The sequence below is a fragment of the Lepidothrix coronata genome, unplaced genomic scaffold (genome assembly GCF_001604755.1).
Source record: "Lepidothrix coronata isolate B3197 unplaced genomic scaffold, Lepidothrix_coronata-1.0 Scaffold296, whole genome shotgun sequence".
NCBI lineage: Eukaryota > Metazoa > Chordata > Aves > Passeriformes > Pipridae > Lepidothrix > Lepidothrix coronata.
Genome location: NW_016690476.1, coordinates 88,936 through 106,185, shown reverse-complemented (window position 1 = coordinate 106,185; position 17,250 = coordinate 88,936). Strand labels below are relative to the sequence as shown.

Sequence of the window (17,250 nt, the reverse complement as noted above, 5' to 3'; positions counted from 1 at the left end):
TACTTCTAACAACAACATTAATCTGTCTATATACATGGTCTACACTTGTCTGTGTGTTGTACACTCACACTTAGTTTAGTTAGTTTGTTTCTTTTTTATCTATCTATCTATCTGATTCCTTTTTGACTTCACTCTGCAGCTCATGATTGCACATTGATAAACCTGTACCAGATCTAGAATTTAGCAATAATGATTAGTAGCGCACAAATTTCCTGAAATTTATATTTTGTTATTCAAAGTGTGGCAAAAATGTGGAATGTTAAAGAATAAAACCACTAGGCATCTTGGCAAAGCTTTAACTATTTTTTTTTTATCACTCATAGCAAATGAGCGTTGTCACGTAGAATAATTTTGGAGGTTGACTTGTCTATTTACGTAATTTATTGTTCCTAAAATTTGAGTGCATCAACTCAGTTAAGTCTACAGGGCATTATTTGTCAAACATGATCTCTGTTTTTGTTATGGGCTCAACAGTTTTGGCAGTTGTGTATTAAAGTTAGTAAAATACCTCTTGTGCTACAAAATATTAATATTCCAAGAAGCTTTGCCCTTGGTTACAAGTTCTAGTAGCCTAGAAACTCAGTTTACAGTCTTGAGCAATTGATAACTTATTTCTGTGTTACTTTTTTTTGATGCTTCACAGGAACATATTAAAAGGATTCATTTCTCCAATCCATTTGAGAGACATGCACCAAGCTATTACAAAGAATTTGTATTTTGCCTTTCATTCATTGTCAACTTCCACGTCAGATGATCCTTTAAAATTCACTTCTTGGGAAGTGATGATTCTAACATACTTTATCAAACTGCTTTTTCTCTCCTTGAATTATTAATTTTTATTATTTCCTTATAGGAATGCCGGCTGTAATTCTTGAAACGAAGCCGGTTTATAATACTCATTTCCTAAGTTTCATTTCCACCTGTAATAGTCTACTTGAATTGCACCATAGCTAATTCTGGAACTTGCTTATCTTAGGGAAAGTATTCTGCCTTGGAGTACTGCAAAGTCATGCAGATAGTGCTCAAGATACTGTTTGCCAGTTTCTGATAACTGGAACATTCATACGGGCAGTAACTGCTGGAAGCTGCAGTTAACAATGACTCAGGCAAATTATTTTCCATTTACCTATGGCAAAGGCCTGTTCCTCTAAGAGAAGGACTAGGTGTGTCAGCTAGCAAGATTGCAGGGCTGTTTGGCAAATTAGTTGTGTTGATGGGGTTAACTAGTTTCTGTCAGCAACCTGGCCCTGCTGGAAATGAGAGTGGCCTTTCCATATCACTAAGAAGAAGTGAATAGAGAAAGAGCAGGTTTTACTTCTATTCCTCTGTCTCTTATACCTTCTGGCCTGATGGCAAGTATAATGGATACCTTGAGCTCTTTTAAGTCACTGGAAGAGCTTGGTGTTGCAAACAGTCACTAATCTCTTTTGACACTGAAATTGATTCAGATAATCACTATTAATCACGATCTAAACCAGCAACCAAGGGACTTTGGTTTAAAGCATCTGTTACGATATTGAAAAGCTTTGCTGTGTTTTTCTTCTTTTCTTAAAGACAATTGGATATTTCATTAGTTTTTAATCATAAAAGTGTGTAAATTTACAGCTAAAATAGCCTTCATTTAATTGTATATTCTGTATACTGGAGGTTTGTATACTAATTGACGTGCTCATATACACTAACATTTAATTGGAATTTTTTTTAAATTAAATTATCTGAAGTATCTCTGTCACAAAGGAGAAAGGTAAGCTAGGTGGCAAAATTTCTAAAATTAAGAACAAGCTAGTTCACTATTAAAAGGAAATATTATTTGTAATTAATACATCAAATTAATCACTTTGGTTGTATTATCCTTTTAGATTTTAAAAGGAATTAAGTCTCTCACACTTCATTTTCATTTATATTTTGACAGAAGTTTTTTTCTCTTTCAGTTTCCAACTGAATGAACTGGTCTTTGAATTCAAGTAATTGAAACATTAAAACAAAGAAAATATTGTTTTAACATCTGCAGAAAAAGCTACTGCTGTCAGGAGCTGGCTTAACATTTTCACAAGCTGCACACCCAAGTGTCCAGCTGATTAATTGCTTTTGACTATCTTTGAAACTTTAATAGCAACAATGTACTACTGAAATATTGTTTGATTATAGTTTAAAATTGATAGCTTGTGGTAAATGTTATATTAAATATAATTAAAGCTGTAATATCCAGTTTTATTTCTCAAGTGAAAATGCATTTTTTATCAAACTTTGAGTTGGTGGTGAAGAAGGATGAAGAGAACTTAAACTTGCAGAAGGTGAAGGGCAGTACTTTAGGCTTAATGTTTGAATGACTGTTCTGTGTCAGAACACTGATGATGAATTACGTACAAACCGTGCCATGGTTGCACAGGCCTCTGGAGCCTCTCGTGTGTACTGACAGTACGTGCATCTGTTTGTCAGACTGAAGACTTTCCCACCTCCATTGAGCTGTTAGCTGCTGCTTTACAGGAGGAAAGGGGCAAGAGTGGTGGCCACTGTTGCCAGTGGTGGTCTGGGAGTGTTAAGGCACAGAGAGCTTCCAGCTGTGCCAGCATCGCAGGTGACCGTGATGAGACACCTGCCTTCCAACTGGGACTGTTTATCTAAGTGCTTTTTCCAAGTACCCCTGTTTTTTGTTTGTCTAGCTCTGCTATCTGCGTTCTTGAAGTTTACTTTCGGATTTTTGTAAAAAAGTGAGCCAAAGCCAGAGAAAAAGGCTTGCAAACCTATTCAGACACAGAGTGATGGGCAGGGTAATTTTATTTTTTTTTCCAAAGTGTTGCTGATCAATCAATTTTTCGTCACAGTTGGTTTGATGACAATCTTTTCCCATACTATGACTGTACATTGAATGAAATGTAATGAAATGGTGTTTCAGAGATCTTCTTTGTGAGGCTGGTTTTAACTGATGCTTTCTTTTTCAGCCAATCTGCCTGTACCTACTATTGCTGCAATAGATGGAACAGCCTTAGGTGGTGGCCTAGAACTTGCATTAGCCTGTGATATACGGGTGGCAGGTAGGTCTGAATCCTGTTTTTAGAATATAGAATTATTAGTGTTACAGATGGCTTGACTAATCCATCTGTTGACAACAGTCTTATAAAACTTACTTTGCTTTTGACATTGTTTATAACCCATTGTTTTAAAGGACTTAAGCAGAAACCTGTCTAAGTACTTGCTAATGTTTAATTTCAAACATCACTGATAGTTGGATTGGTTTTATTACATGTTTATTTTATTCTTATGACCCTCATTTTATCAGTATTGCCAGAAGGGTTATGTAATTATTTTCATATTTTATTTATTTTTATGAATTTGAAGTGCTCTAGATGGAGATTTCATTTTTATCTAAACAGGGTGCAGGCAAAAAGCAAAAGTTGCTAGTGAGAGTATCATTACACAAGAAATTAAGTTACAAAAGTGACAGCAACACTTGAAAAGGGCACCGTTAGCTAATAAGCTGTCAGAACTGTAAAGCCAATTGATGGAAAGTAAATGGAAACTTTGTCCTGAACTGTTGCCAGAAATTCAGGGTCTATTTGACCTTACAGAATATTCTGTCACCTCAAGAATTCAAATAATCTGATAAGAATTCTACCCCATTTTAAGATGTTAAGTAATAGCAACCTCTTTCTTTTAGTATTTTACATTTGGAAGCAAGTCCCTGTAGTTGCTTACTTGCTATATGAAAACTAATAAGGTACAGAACTTGCCTTGATGGAAATAGTTGGATCTTTTACTAATGGCAGATCAGTTGAATCTATTTGAAGATTTTTATAAACAAATGCTTTTTATAGTGATTTATTGTTCTTTTTCAAGGAAATGTAATAAATTAACAAACTTATAGGTCATATACAATATTACGTATTTTCCATAGATTTTTGTCTCCTATGGTTATGGTAAGAACTCCTTCACATTCTGTTTTTTAGCCTCTTCTGCTAAAATGGGCCTAGTTGAAACGAAGTTGGCAATCATTCCAGGTGCAGGTATGAGTGTTTTGCTTTTACTGCCGTGGATAACTAAATAACACATGATCTTAGTATTTTGAATTGCTGTTTATGAGTTGTTGCTTATTTTTATATTTCTATTAAGGATCATAGCGTGTGTTCCAGCTTAGTGCTGGTATTATTTAAAAAAAATAATTAAAAGGTGTATTTCTTGGTTTCAGGGAAGAGCACTTGCATATTATGTTTTTAAACAAAGTCTTCAGTAACTAAGTCAATATTGAGTGATTCTGTAAATGACAGGTGATTCTGTAAATTCTGTAAAAGGTCAGGTGAGAAAAAACCTGTCAGTGTACGAAAGCAGTGATTTAAATAATGATCCACTTTTACATAACATTTGGTACTTTAGGATTCGAATTCTATTTTCATGCTGATTTTAAATTGATTGTAAAGAAATGAAAGTATAGCTGTGAATAATGTGATAGTATAGCTGTGAATTTTTTGAGATTTTTGGAGTCAAAGACCTCTTCTATATTTGGAAGGCCAGTTGACTGGCTTTTCCTGGACTCAGGGTAAATGCAAGTTGTGTAATGAATGACATTCAGAGAGGTCTGTGTGTTACAAAACCTTTTGGTTTTATTTTGTGTATAAATCGTTTTACTTGAATTAAGATATTTGCTGGTCTGGGAAAAGGACAATAATTTAGAAAAAAGTGCATTCCTTTGACTTTTGGCCTTAATTTCTGGAAGCTCTAGGGAACTCTGTTTTGTTTCTTTACTCCTGTTTTCTTTCTAATGGGTCGAACCTATTCTGAAAGCAGTATATCCAATTCTAACAGATACCATTGCAGATTGTGTGGAAAGAACTGCAAAAACACCCCCCTAATGGGAGCACTGGTATGAACTTTGTGTATAAAACTATCCCATCCTCTGACTAGTCTGGACAATTATTGTACAATTTCAGATGCTCTATTATTATGGTTATTGTTGAGATGTGATTTCAGTCAATACCTTCTGTGTTCTGAGCTACATTATACATAAAGAAAACAGAGTTGTGCTTGAGGACTGGTCTCTTTTTAGCAGTGGATAAAGATAATAATGCAGATGATTTTAAAGATATATTTCCTTGTAGTGGTGTTGTCTTGAAGTAACATGCCTTGACAAGAAGTCCCAGTGAAGAAAAAAACAGGAGTTTATGTTGCTTATCTTTGTTGAAAATTTTTCCTCTTTGTCCTTCCACTTCATCTTCTAAGAACAGCAGGACAGTATTGGAGACATTTGCTCCAATTCAAGAAAGTCAGGTCAAATTTCTCAGTATATGGAGAAAAACTTGAAAACTATTCCACTTTTGTAGGTTGTCTTGTTTCCCTGTCGTCAGTTAATTATAGATGTTTCAAACTTCTATGCTCTTACCTTAAAATGCTAGGTAACTGACTCACTGTTAGTTTCATTCAGAATATTTTACTGCTATTCAGAGACTGAGATTTGAAAAATCTTTCTTTCTTTTTTTTTTTTTTTTCTCATCCTAAAATAGTGATTCTGGCATATGTCTTCAGCTCCTTGAAAATATGACAGATTTCGCCATGTTACATTGCCTTTTAAACTTAAAACATCTTGGGGTATGTTCAAAGATGAATTTTTTCCATATTCATATCAGCCTTTCTTACGACTATTTTTGCCGACTACATTTGAGCTTATCACAACCTTTTCCTGTTCAGCCTGTACTTGCACCAGTCCTGTTCTGTTGAGCAATCACAGTGGTTCATCCCCTTTAAATCTCGTCATCTGAAGAGTAACTGATCATACTTTTTGTCACCAGAAGGTGAAGACTGAGTGAAGGAATATTTTGCATATCTCATTTAGGTAGAGAAGCCAGATGTGCACACTTGAACCACAGGTTTCATGGGCTAATGGAATGTTTTCTTACAGTGAATGTTTTCTTACATGTTTACTTCAGGCTGCTCTGAGCCAAAACAACTGGGAAGTGGAGCTGAGAAGTGAGCTGGAGCCATTAAGAGGCCTCCATAGGTTTCTGCTGCCATGTAGCACACCTGAAACCTTCTGACAAACTGTGTTGCTTCTTTGAACTGGGTCCCTATGCTATAGCAAACTACTGGGTTTATTCTGTTCTGTGAGCTGCCAGGAGTATGTGATAGATGTAAAAATTTTAACTTGGGTGATAATTAATGTGGGTATTTGAGGCTATATGCAAAACTTATTTATTTGGGGGAGGTCTGCTTTTTAAAGCCCTACAAAGATACAATTGAAAAGCTGTGTTAGAAGAATGTTACTAGAATAGTATTAAAATATAGATTCAGGACATATCAGCTGGACATATTTTGGACCTTGTTGTACGTTATCTTTTATTCCATCCAATTTTGAAATGTGGTCATCAAAAGACTGAGTGAGGTGCTGTCTAGTGACCAACCAGTTTTAACACAAATGACTTCACCTTGAATATTGTGTGCAGTTTTGGTCACCACAATATAGGAATGTTATTAGGCTATTACAGAGTGTCCAAAGGAGGGCAACAAAAATGGTGAAGGGCCTTGAGGGGAAGGTGTGTGAGGAGCGGCTGAGGGCTCTTGGTCTGTTCAGCTGAGACTGAGGGGAGAGCTCATTGCAGTTACAACTTCCTTGGGAGGGGAAGAGGAGGGGCAGGCACTGATCTCTGCTCTGTGGTGACCAGAGACAGGGCCTGAGGGAATGGTCTGAAGTTGTGTCAGGGGAGGTTTAGGTTGGATATTAGAAAAAAGTTCTTCCCCCAGAGGGTGGTTGGGCACTGAACAGGCTCCCCAGGGCAGTGGGCACAGCACCAAGGCTGACAGAGTTCAGGAAATGCTTGGACAACACTCCTGGGCACATGGTGTGACTCTTGGGGATGGTCCTGTGCAGGGCTAAGGGTTGGACTCAATGATCCTCGTGGGTCCCTTCTGACTCAGCATATTCTGTGATTCTGTGAAATATCCCAGGTGCAGGAAATTTTTCTTTTGAATAAGCACAGAAGTACTGCAACCTTCTAAAGGATAAGTTTGAGTGGTGGTTGGCTGAATTGCAGTGAACCAAAATGAATCATTCCTCCTAAGTCTACTGAGGGTCTCAACCAAGCAGACATTTATAGAGCATGCTGTATGGCTGGTACTGTATTGGTGAGCAGGTTGAATCTCCTTGGAAAATTCATCCATGGCAGACAGCATACATACAATAGTTCACAGGCCAGCTGTTCAGGTTGTGAGGGAGCAGGATTATTCTTATGCCTTCGGATATTTAAATCCAGTTCTCTCCACTATGGAAAAAAGCTGAACTGCTAGAATGTGAGCTAGAGAAAGTAGAAAACCTTTCTCTTTTTTCTCTTCAGTACATCCCACTGTCTAATAAGGAAGTCAAGATTCAGAGAACTAGTGGAAGTGTGTAACAGAGAGAAAATTGCTTGGTAACTTGATGGTGGAAAATGAATATTGATGATTTTTGTTTTCTTAAGAAAGTCTGCCAGACACTATTACTATCTCCTTTTTTTATTGAGTTCCAGCAAAGCTTTCTGTCCAGCCAGGCTGGTCTTCTTTCCCATTGATTCTTCTTTTGGCACATGGGGACAGCCTGCTTCCTGTGCCTTTAGGATCTTCTTGAAGAATGTCCAGCCTTACTGAAAACCTTTGCCATTCAGGACTGCCTCCGAAGGGACTCTGTCAGCTAGTCTCCTAAACGGGCCAAAGTCTGCCTTCGGGAAGTCTGAGGTGGCAGTTCCGCCGACCCACTTCCTTGCTGCCCTGAGAACTGAAAACTATCATTTCACGATCACCTGTGCCCCAGATGGCCTCTGACCCTCACATCATCCTTCTCTGTTCACAAACAGCAGTGAGGCACCTTACCTCTTCGTTTATGTACCAACTGTGTCAGAAAATTATCTTCCACATAGTCCAGGAATGTCTTAGACTGTTTCTTCCCTGCTGTATTGTACTTGAGAGTGTGTATTTGTCTGTTCATCCCCTCCCTTCCTCAGTTTTCTTGCCTGTGAACTTGGTGCCTGTTAGCCCGTTGTGGTCTAATTTGTGGTTTAGAGGCTGCAAAAAAAAGACAGTCTCTAGAATTCTATTACAAGTAGGTGGCCAGATGAAGGGAAAATTTTATTGTCCTCAGATGAAAAAGTTTCAGCATGAACTAACCTATTCTTGGGCATGAAAGAAAGAGCACAGGAGGGAGGTGCCATGCATGTCTTAGCTGTGGATAATGTTTCAATCAGAATACTCATCTCACTGGATAGCAATGAGTTTGTATGAGACAGGATTTCATGAGAAACCAGACTTCATTAGCTTTGCATTTTAAGGCAGTGCTTGTTATCTGTCAGAGTAACTTTTCTCGAACCTGTTCATCTCTAAAAGAAGTTATAATTTTTTCATCTCTTAGTCAAAAAGCTGTTTAAACAAGTTATTTTCTGTGTAATTCTGTGTCTGTATGGAACTCAGTGTAGGAAGAGTCTTTTTTGCGCACAAAAAAAAAAGTATTCCTTCTCTTTGTTGTTATTTCCCAAACTGAAGGAAAAAGAAAGCAAACATCTGTCATTAATTGAATATAGTTTCTGATGTCTCTCAACTTGCAAAGGAAGTGTTTCTCAGTGACAAGTTTCTCCTTAGCCAAAAATTGTCTTTTGGAGCATTAGTTTGTTGAAGTCCTTTGTTTTTTCTGCTTTGTAAGTTTTTAAAACTGTCTCTGTCCATAATGTATTTCTGTTTTTTTATCTCTGGATTTTCACAATGGATATCATACTAAGTCTGCAATTGATAGATGATGCCTTGCTGGCAGATCTGCTTTTATTTGTTTGTATCTTATTTATGTGCCATTCAGTAATGGATCTGTGGTGAGGAGACAAAAATGCTTGTAAACGATATACATAAACTTTCTACTCTGTTAACAGAGTGAGAGATATTAGTTGGACAGGGGAAAGTATTCTGTGATAACAAGAAGTGGGAAAGACAGGTATATATATAAAAAATAACTTGTGTTATGCAGTTTATTTCTGTGAAAGTGTCACCTGTAAGGTAAAGGTATTGGTATAAATCCACAGTTATGTTTTCACCAAAAAAAAAACCAAAAAAACCAGACCAGAATAAAATAATAGAACTTCACTGAAATTAATACACTTGTGTCAGCAGATAAGTTGACCCTGCTGGATAAAAACTGTAGCTACTGGTCTGCATTTGTATAGTTATCACTGTTTTTTTCTATTTGTTTTGTTTATGAAAGCATTTTGATTAGCAAGGTTTAGTTCAATTCATCATCATTTTGCCTTTGTTCTTCTATGCTCCTCACAAAAACCCAACTACTTAATTACCAAACTGTCTTCCACTCTTTATTATTAAAATAAAAACCCAGCACACAATCCCTGGGATCATGTTTTCCTTGATAATGTTCAGTTTAAAAGCATTTTTTATGAAGAAGACTTAAAAAAAAAAAAAAGGGAAAGAAACAAAAACCAACTCTGTTAACACTCTAAGAAAGTCTTTGTAAATAAGCTATATCTTCTTTCTGCATCTTAAAGTTGCTTTGAACCCTTTTTTCCAAAGGTGAAACTGAAGCTTCATGCCATAACAGACTGGACTGATTTTGTCATTAAAATGTAGAACAAGGGAGAGATGGAATGAAAGCATTTCTGTGTTCTTCTCTTTCCACTTTGGTAACAGTATTGTTTTGACTGTTTTTCTAAACTTTAACGTGCATTTGGGGAAATTATAGTACTTGTGGATTATAAGATTATAAACTCCAATGGAAGAATGCTGAAATATTAGTTTTCTTTGCACAGGAAGAAAATAAGTGTAAAAATGAAATCTAGATTTACGTAATCATAGTGTATTTTCCTTATCTCTGAAAGTATTAATTCTTGGCTTTAAAAACAACCTTATGGTCTCTGTTGCAGTATTTATTTTAGAGTTGAAAAAAATTTTCTGTTTTGGATAATAAAGATGTCAAGGGAATTCCCAGACGTGAAAAACACAGAATGTGATCTTGCTAACAGCAGTCATTGTCCAATTCAGGCAAGTGTAAAGGTTAAATTGAATGTCAGACATTTCAAGTTGAAATCTGATGCACATTACAATAGATTGGTAGGATATTCTTTAGATTTCTATACTTCAGTTTCAAGAGGAATAGGAATAATTGCATTTGACAAATACTGAAAAAATTCCAGTGTCACTGTTTGTGGTAGTGTCTGAGGTAGGACTTAAAGGCTTCTGTATATTTAGTGTAGTTTTTCTGCATGTAGGTGCTACATGACAGTACATCATTACAGAGATACTTAGAAAAATCTGATTATTTTGTATAACCTTATATATCTTACTCGGGTTATCCTGTACCTGTCTGGTCCATCTTTATTCCTACCCTCACTAGCCTATTCTTTTCTTCTCTACTTTTTTCATATGGTCTCCTGAGTTCTTACATAGGCTGCTTTTTTTTTGCATTAGATAAGGACACCTGTGTAAGAGTCTTACATTTTTAAAGTTCAGCTCTTAGTCCTGTGACAACTGACTGACTGATTGGGAAAAAAAAACCAAAGGGAAACAGTAAACTTTGAGTTTGTTTCTTTTTTGTTTCAGTTAGTCCATAAAGTCTCTTTCGACTTCTATTACTTCTTCTGTTTCCTTATGTCAGGCTTTTGTCAGAGTTTTAGTATTGTAAAGTTCACAAATTAAATACTGGTACAAGACAAGCTTCTGAATCAACATCTTCAGCATCTCATCAATACTGTGCTTAAAAATCTATTTACTGTGGAAAAAAGAAGCATATGCATTTTCTTCTTCTTTTTGACTTAAAATTAAGAAAAACTTTTAATTTTTCTTTTTTTACTGTGGTCTAACAGTGACTGTTGAGCATTTAATAATCCTATTAAGATTTGATACAGTAAACCCCCTGAATTAGTTCTCCAAGAATATTTGTCTGTTTTTCTTCAGTCATCTGAGGTCTAGATAGCTCTAGTTGCATTTTCATATTTTTTAATGTTTATTTTATGAGTTGTGTTAAATAACTGTCCTGAAATAAGACATTGCTAATAGCGTAGAAAACAGATGTCTTAACATCCACTTTTTCCTCAAAGTAATTAAACACAATATATAGAATGTTTCTAGAGGAGGGTGAATTGGTTCTGCTTCTGTAAGTTAAGGAGAATTGTGGTTCTTACAATTTCCCTTTCTTAAATAAGAATTAACTGATTTTCATCAAGTGACTCATTTTCCCCCAGGCTTTGTGATCAGTTGTAATGGCAATGATGTTGAGGCAAAATGTCTTGCAATACCGACACTGCAAAAGCTCCATACATAAACCTAATGTTTTGCAAATTTCGTATACAAGATTATTTCATCTCTTTAAATAGAATATTTTACAAGTAGTAGCAACATTCAGCAGAAGGGGAGATGCTGGAACTGTGTCATCAGAACTACCCCCGGTATCTGCATGAAGCAGGTATCTCCAATACTTACCTTTACAGATTGATCCTCAGAACAATCTGTGCTTTTCCCTTTGCATTTTAGCCGTAGAACACTTTCCAAATCCATATTAAAAACACAGCTAGTACTTCCTACAGAAAAAGGAGGTATCCAAGGCTGTTGTGAGTGTCCCAAGTGACTGCAATTGTATAGAGAGATATTTGAAATGTCAAGTTCAGTGTAAGAAATTGACCACTTCTGACATTTTAGTCTATTCTGCTAGCAGAGATGGCAGAACATCTCTTCCCGACCTAAATTTGGAGCTGTTCTGTTGGTAAATCAGAATTAACAGTCAAATGTTTGAGAAAGTTCAATATCATAAGTGTCAGCACTGCATCTCCAATGTCCTGTGTCTAGTTAGTCCCCTGATGCTGCAGAGGAGGGAAGAAGTAAAACAAGGACAAAAGAGAGCCCCAGAAGCCAAGCTGAGCATTAGAGGAAGTGTAAGAGCACTTGATCTTGGAAAGCAAAGCATAGAAGTTCTGAGATTAGTAAAATACACCAATGGAGAAAGCAAACTGTAGCAACAACCAATGGTTGAATGTTCTTTGGACCTTTGTCATGTCTTGAGGGAATAAAAACATTGCTCTTTATATCAAGATTGATTTTTTGAATACTGTTTTTATTAAAATTCATTCTTACAACCTGAGATGTTATCAGTTCCTTTCCTCATTATACGTATATGAGAGTGCTTTCATGAGTTTGAAAATTGTTTTGTGAGATTGATAGATTGCTCATTTTTGAATGACAGCCAGAAAAATGTAAAGAATGCAACAAATTATTTGTTTTTCTCTATCCTCCTAAAATAATGCAGATTTAAGTCCTGTTCAGGTGCTATTTCAGTGAACATGGGTATCACATTTGTATCTTTTCGGACCATTTCTGTGCTGTTGGTAACTAAGGAGTGAAGGTTTAAAAAGAAAGGAGACAGAAACTTTTTGGAGCTTTTGTAGCTTGATTTTTCTTACTACATATATAGAATAGTATGACACCAAATAAAATTATGGTTTAGGCAGTCTGTAACAACATCAATGGAATTCACAGTAGGTTTCATAGCATAGGTGCAAAGGAGGTTATATTCACTTGGGGTGCTCAAGTGAAGAGGGCATGGAGAGAATAAAGTAAACGAATAAAAGAATGATCTAAAACATTGCTAGGTAAGGAAACCTTTATTTTTCCAAAGCCAGTTAAAAAGATAAAAGAATCTCTATACACACTTACCTGATCAGGTGAATGAGTTTTGTATCCACTCATAAGGATCAGTCATGAATGCCTTTGATGATGTGATTTCCCCCTTGCACAGTTTGGAAGTAGTTTTAAAAGTTGTACAAAGCCTGATGTACTTTGTACAAGACCACCCTTGTGATCCCCAAATGTGTCCTGAAAGCAGGATCTGGTGTCCATCTCAGGCTCTGTTGTTCACTGAAAATCCTAATAAAAACTTCTAATTGCACACTTTCGTGTGAAGTTTTTGTATTATTTTCTTTCCATATCTCATTACTAAGCTTATGTGGGAACAAAAAGAAGACTGAGTAAAAATAACTGATGTTTCTGGGGAAAAGTGGGACATGACGAAAATAAAAATTTGCAGCATATGGAAAATACAATTGCATTAAATTTTCTTTTAAAAATTGACTTACTGAAGGTTGTTTGGTTTTCTTGTTTGTTTGTTTGTTTTTGGTTTTGCTTTTTTTTAATTCAAAAGAACTGCATTTTGGAAAAATAAAAGCTGCATTATAGACAAATTAAACTTAATATCTACTGACTTGTCTTAACCTCTCCTGTTGGACTATGGCTAAAACAAAAATACTGAGCTTCAGAGTTCTAGGCTCAGCTTCTTCCACAGTCAGCATCTCTGAATTTTATTGTTCGCTAACTTTTCTGATTACCTTTCCATGTTTGTCTATTATAGAGACTCATTGCTGCTTCAACTCATTGTCAGAGATTAAATATTGTTTCAATAATTTCCTTTTTTTCCTGTAGCTTCACTTATGCACTCTATTTGACAAACTAATGAAGCTTTTTCTGTATTCTTCCTATCTACAGTAGCACAAGTGGTAAGGAGAAAGAACTCCTCAGGAGTTTTAGGAAACACAGAGAAAATAGGCAGGTGAAGTAGAGAAAATTATTAACCTTAAAGAGTCAATGATGAATGAAGATTAAAATGCATGTCAGTCAGTCTGTGTTGGGAACTTATTTTCTAATTCCTTGAGATGACGAGGGAAAAATCTAATTTTATCTCTCAGTGACACAATCAAGCAGAAATATGTCATTACCAAACTCTCAGTATGTGTGCATGAAAATCGTACCAGGGCAATTGAATACAGCAAAATAAAAGGAGTAAAGAAGATTATTCATACAGTCTAGGCAATTTTGGAAGTCTTAGTTGCTGTCCTGTCTCTGTACATTGACAGCTCAAGAAACATAGACTCCTTATTTTAGTTCTTGGTTTGTCACTAAATGAGATGTGTAAAAAGGGTGATGAAAATACTCCTTGTAGTGTTAAGAAGCTTGTTAATCTGCACAGTGATAGACACAATTTAGTACAAGATGGTGAAGATGAGACATTGGATGCAAACGTTATGTAGCTGATCATATTACACATCAGTTAGTAGTTCCCAGTAGTTCTGTAGAAGTGATGACCAAATGTGTTTTTCAGTTATGAGATAAAAAGTATGTTTGTGAGACCTGCATGATTCTCACAGGTGAGATAAGCAACATCCATACGTGAGAATCAAACAGCCCATAAGCCACCCTTTAAGTTTAAAGTGACTCAGCTTCTGTGATGTGTCTCCCATCCCTGCCCTTTGTGAAGTCTGCAGTTGACAGCATGTAGTTATGATACTGCCATAGCCTGTACAAGTACTTGGGGTGGAGCCTACAAAGAGATTGGGCATAGAAGCAAAGACAGAAGGTGTAGGAGATAAAAAGGAGAAAAAAAACCGCATGCTGATCAGGAGGTTACTGACAGAGAAACAAGACAGGTTGGAGATGCAAACATGAGGACTTAGTAAGTTTTAATAACTGAGGAGAAAGAAGTAAGATGCTGAAATTTTCCTGTTGATTCTCTCGAAGGAATTATTTATTAAGATTAAAATAATTAGTATGGGGTTTAGAAACATAACCGTGTAGCTAGCTTTTTAGTCTGTTCAGTTTTTTTCCCCAGATACTCCCACAGCATTTTTGAAATTTTAAATGATGAGTATGTCCTTCCAAAACTTAGTCACAGGTCTCCATGTCATTATTTGCTCAAAATTTCCATTGACATCATCAGCGTTTGCCACAGTAAAGCCTACAAAATCTATGATCATCCTCTGGTACTTGTTTTTTTTTCTGGTAGTTGTGAATCCAGAGGGAATCTGGAGGATAAAAGAAACCCCAAAACTTTGAGGCGATTAAATAAGCCATTGTGCAAGTGACCCTCAACTGCTCACAGCACACAGGGAAGAGTTGTGGTTTTGTCATCGGCAAGGGTTAGTAAAGACTTGTGTAAGCAGGGATTGCTGGGTGAAACTAATTGCGTTGCACTACTTATGTCATGTTCTAGTCTGACTTATGAAAGAATGTTCTGGGATTTTTACGGGTGCTGTAATAGTTTTCTTATAGTATTTCAGTTTGCCTTCTGCACTTTGCTGGATTAATGAATGGAAAGCAATTCACAGAAGGCAACAGGCTTTGGAAAGATGAAAAGAAGATGAAATGTCTTCTGCTGTGTGTTGTTATTAAAATTCCCTTCTTCAAAATCTCTTCATCTCAATATAGATGTTTCTGGGGGAGAAGGACTGGGAGTGGGGATCTGGTGGACCAGCTGGAGTGTATAAATGGGGGCTAGTATAGACGCAACAATACTTGCTAAGTTCCTAAAAATTATGTCGACAGCTGTTGAGCTCATCCATACCCAGTGTGTTTTTTGAAGAGAAGCCAAGGAATTTTTAATCAAGGAAGATTACTGAGCAGATTACTGTGCGCTTAAAAATAGACTTACTTATATTAGTAAAACTCTTTGTTTAAGCCTGAAGTGTTACATTTTTCACTGAAAATGCAAGAGCTGTTTTGATTTTAAACAGTTTTAAATTATTATGAATGAAATGGAAAGAGATAATGGGATGGAAAGAAGATAATGTTTATTCGGTCTAATTGGAATTTTGTATAGGAATGTCAGTATGAGTAATTGAAGTGCATTTTAACTTTAAAATGTAATGTATGTCAGACTGGCATTTTGGGGGGGAGGGCAAGGTTTTCGGTGATCTGTTAGGTTGGAAAATGTCTGATTTAAAAAAAATTCTTTATGGAATGCTTTTGTGTGAAGTTATTTTGGTAATCTGCTCTCATAGGACCAATTGCTAGTCTTTTCCCACACTAATGAAACTAGGTCACTAGTTTTTGGCACTCATCCAAGTTGTGAGATTTATTTGGTGTTCAAGCACACTGTCTAGAAATAGTGATGCAATGTCAGCAAGGCCACTTTTCATTTCATGAACATAATTTTCAGTGCCCTGGAATTAATTTATTCACTGACCTGTTAATAACTGCAATCTGTCACTGGCTTAACAGAGGCTGAGGAAGTATCTGGAAATAGTCATGGTCACCCAACCAGGTGATTAGTTATAGGATATCTGTTCAATGCAACATTTTTTGGTTTTAATCATGTAGAAGAGTCTGACTGTTAATGAAAACAAAGCAACAACTCAATCAAAAGGAAAATACGGGTAATAAGTAACTATTGGAGAGAGATAACTGATTGAAGTGGTGGTTTTACACCACATTATACAGTACTATACCTGACAACCATGCTGGTTACCTTTGAAACAGTACAGAAATTCAACATGTGTAGATGATGCATAATTGTTTGAAAAAAACACGTTATGATATTGCTGTCATGCTTGCTAAATAAACGGAAGATTAGTTATTTGAATTTACTGGTGTTTCAGTTTTATTCTCGTCCCCACCCTCACAGAGTTTCTGTTGAAATTAGAATTGTCTTTTGCCACAGGCATGGCAGGCAGTCACTCGTGGCTGTAGGTTGTCCTCGACACCAAAATAGCTGTTAGCTCTTTTCTACTTTGCATGGGCCAGAGCCCTGGAAAGTCAAGCTTGCTGCTGCCATTGAGGGAAGAGGGTTCAGTGATCATAAAACAGTTGTTACTGTGCAGTGACACAGCTGGCTGTTCAGCAATGCTGCTGGTATCTTCAGTTTTTCTGTTTCTGCAGTAGAGAATCATTAAACATAGCTCTAAAGGGATACCCCTCTGTGTCTGCATCCTAGCTCTGAGCCTTTTGCCTTACTTTTGATCTGAATATTTCTCCTGTTCCTCATTTAGTATTCCCCATGGTACAAGCTGCACAGCATCCTGGCCCTTAATCCACTATCTTGAAAAATTAAATTTTGCCTATAGCAATAAGCTGGCTCTGATTAAAGTATCAGGCATCATCACTGCATGTAGTAAACCCTACTCTTGGGTATATATGAGGAAAGGATTTTCTAGACTTGTACAAAACTGATCTTTGGTCACTGATTAAAGCTTAATAATGAAGAGGGGGTGGAGGTTGTTATTGTCTGTTGGTTTTGAGGTATTTTGGGGTCTAATTTAAGACAGCTCAGGAGCTTCTGAGCAAGGGTACTTCATGTAATATTAGAGATATTACAATTTCTGATGGAACTTTCAGCAGAACTGTATAGATCAACAATAGCTGATCTGCTGTCATTGCCTTTGCAATCACAGAAGAAATCGCTACTTTTTTGGTCTCAGGCTTCATGATCAGTAGTGTTTTTCTCGAAGCTTTGGTTTCAGACAACTTGTGGCCTGAACTTCCATG

At 36.5% G+C, this 17,250-nt stretch overlaps 1 protein-coding gene across 1 annotated transcript in view; it reads left to right on the top strand.

The window, feature by feature from the left end:
- Nucleotides 1-17,250, top strand: part of AUH (AU RNA binding methylglutaconyl-CoA hydratase) — a 102,689-nt gene that overhangs the window by 40,728 nt on the left and 44,711 nt on the right. Inside the window, exons 4-5 of the mRNA XM_017837210.1 lie at nucleotides 2,943-3,035; nucleotides 3,948-4,004. Of these exons, the coding sequence (XP_017692699.1) occupies nucleotides 2,943-3,035; nucleotides 3,948-4,004 (150 nt within the window). The remainder of the gene's footprint in view (nucleotides 1-2,942; nucleotides 3,036-3,947; nucleotides 4,005-17,250) is intronic.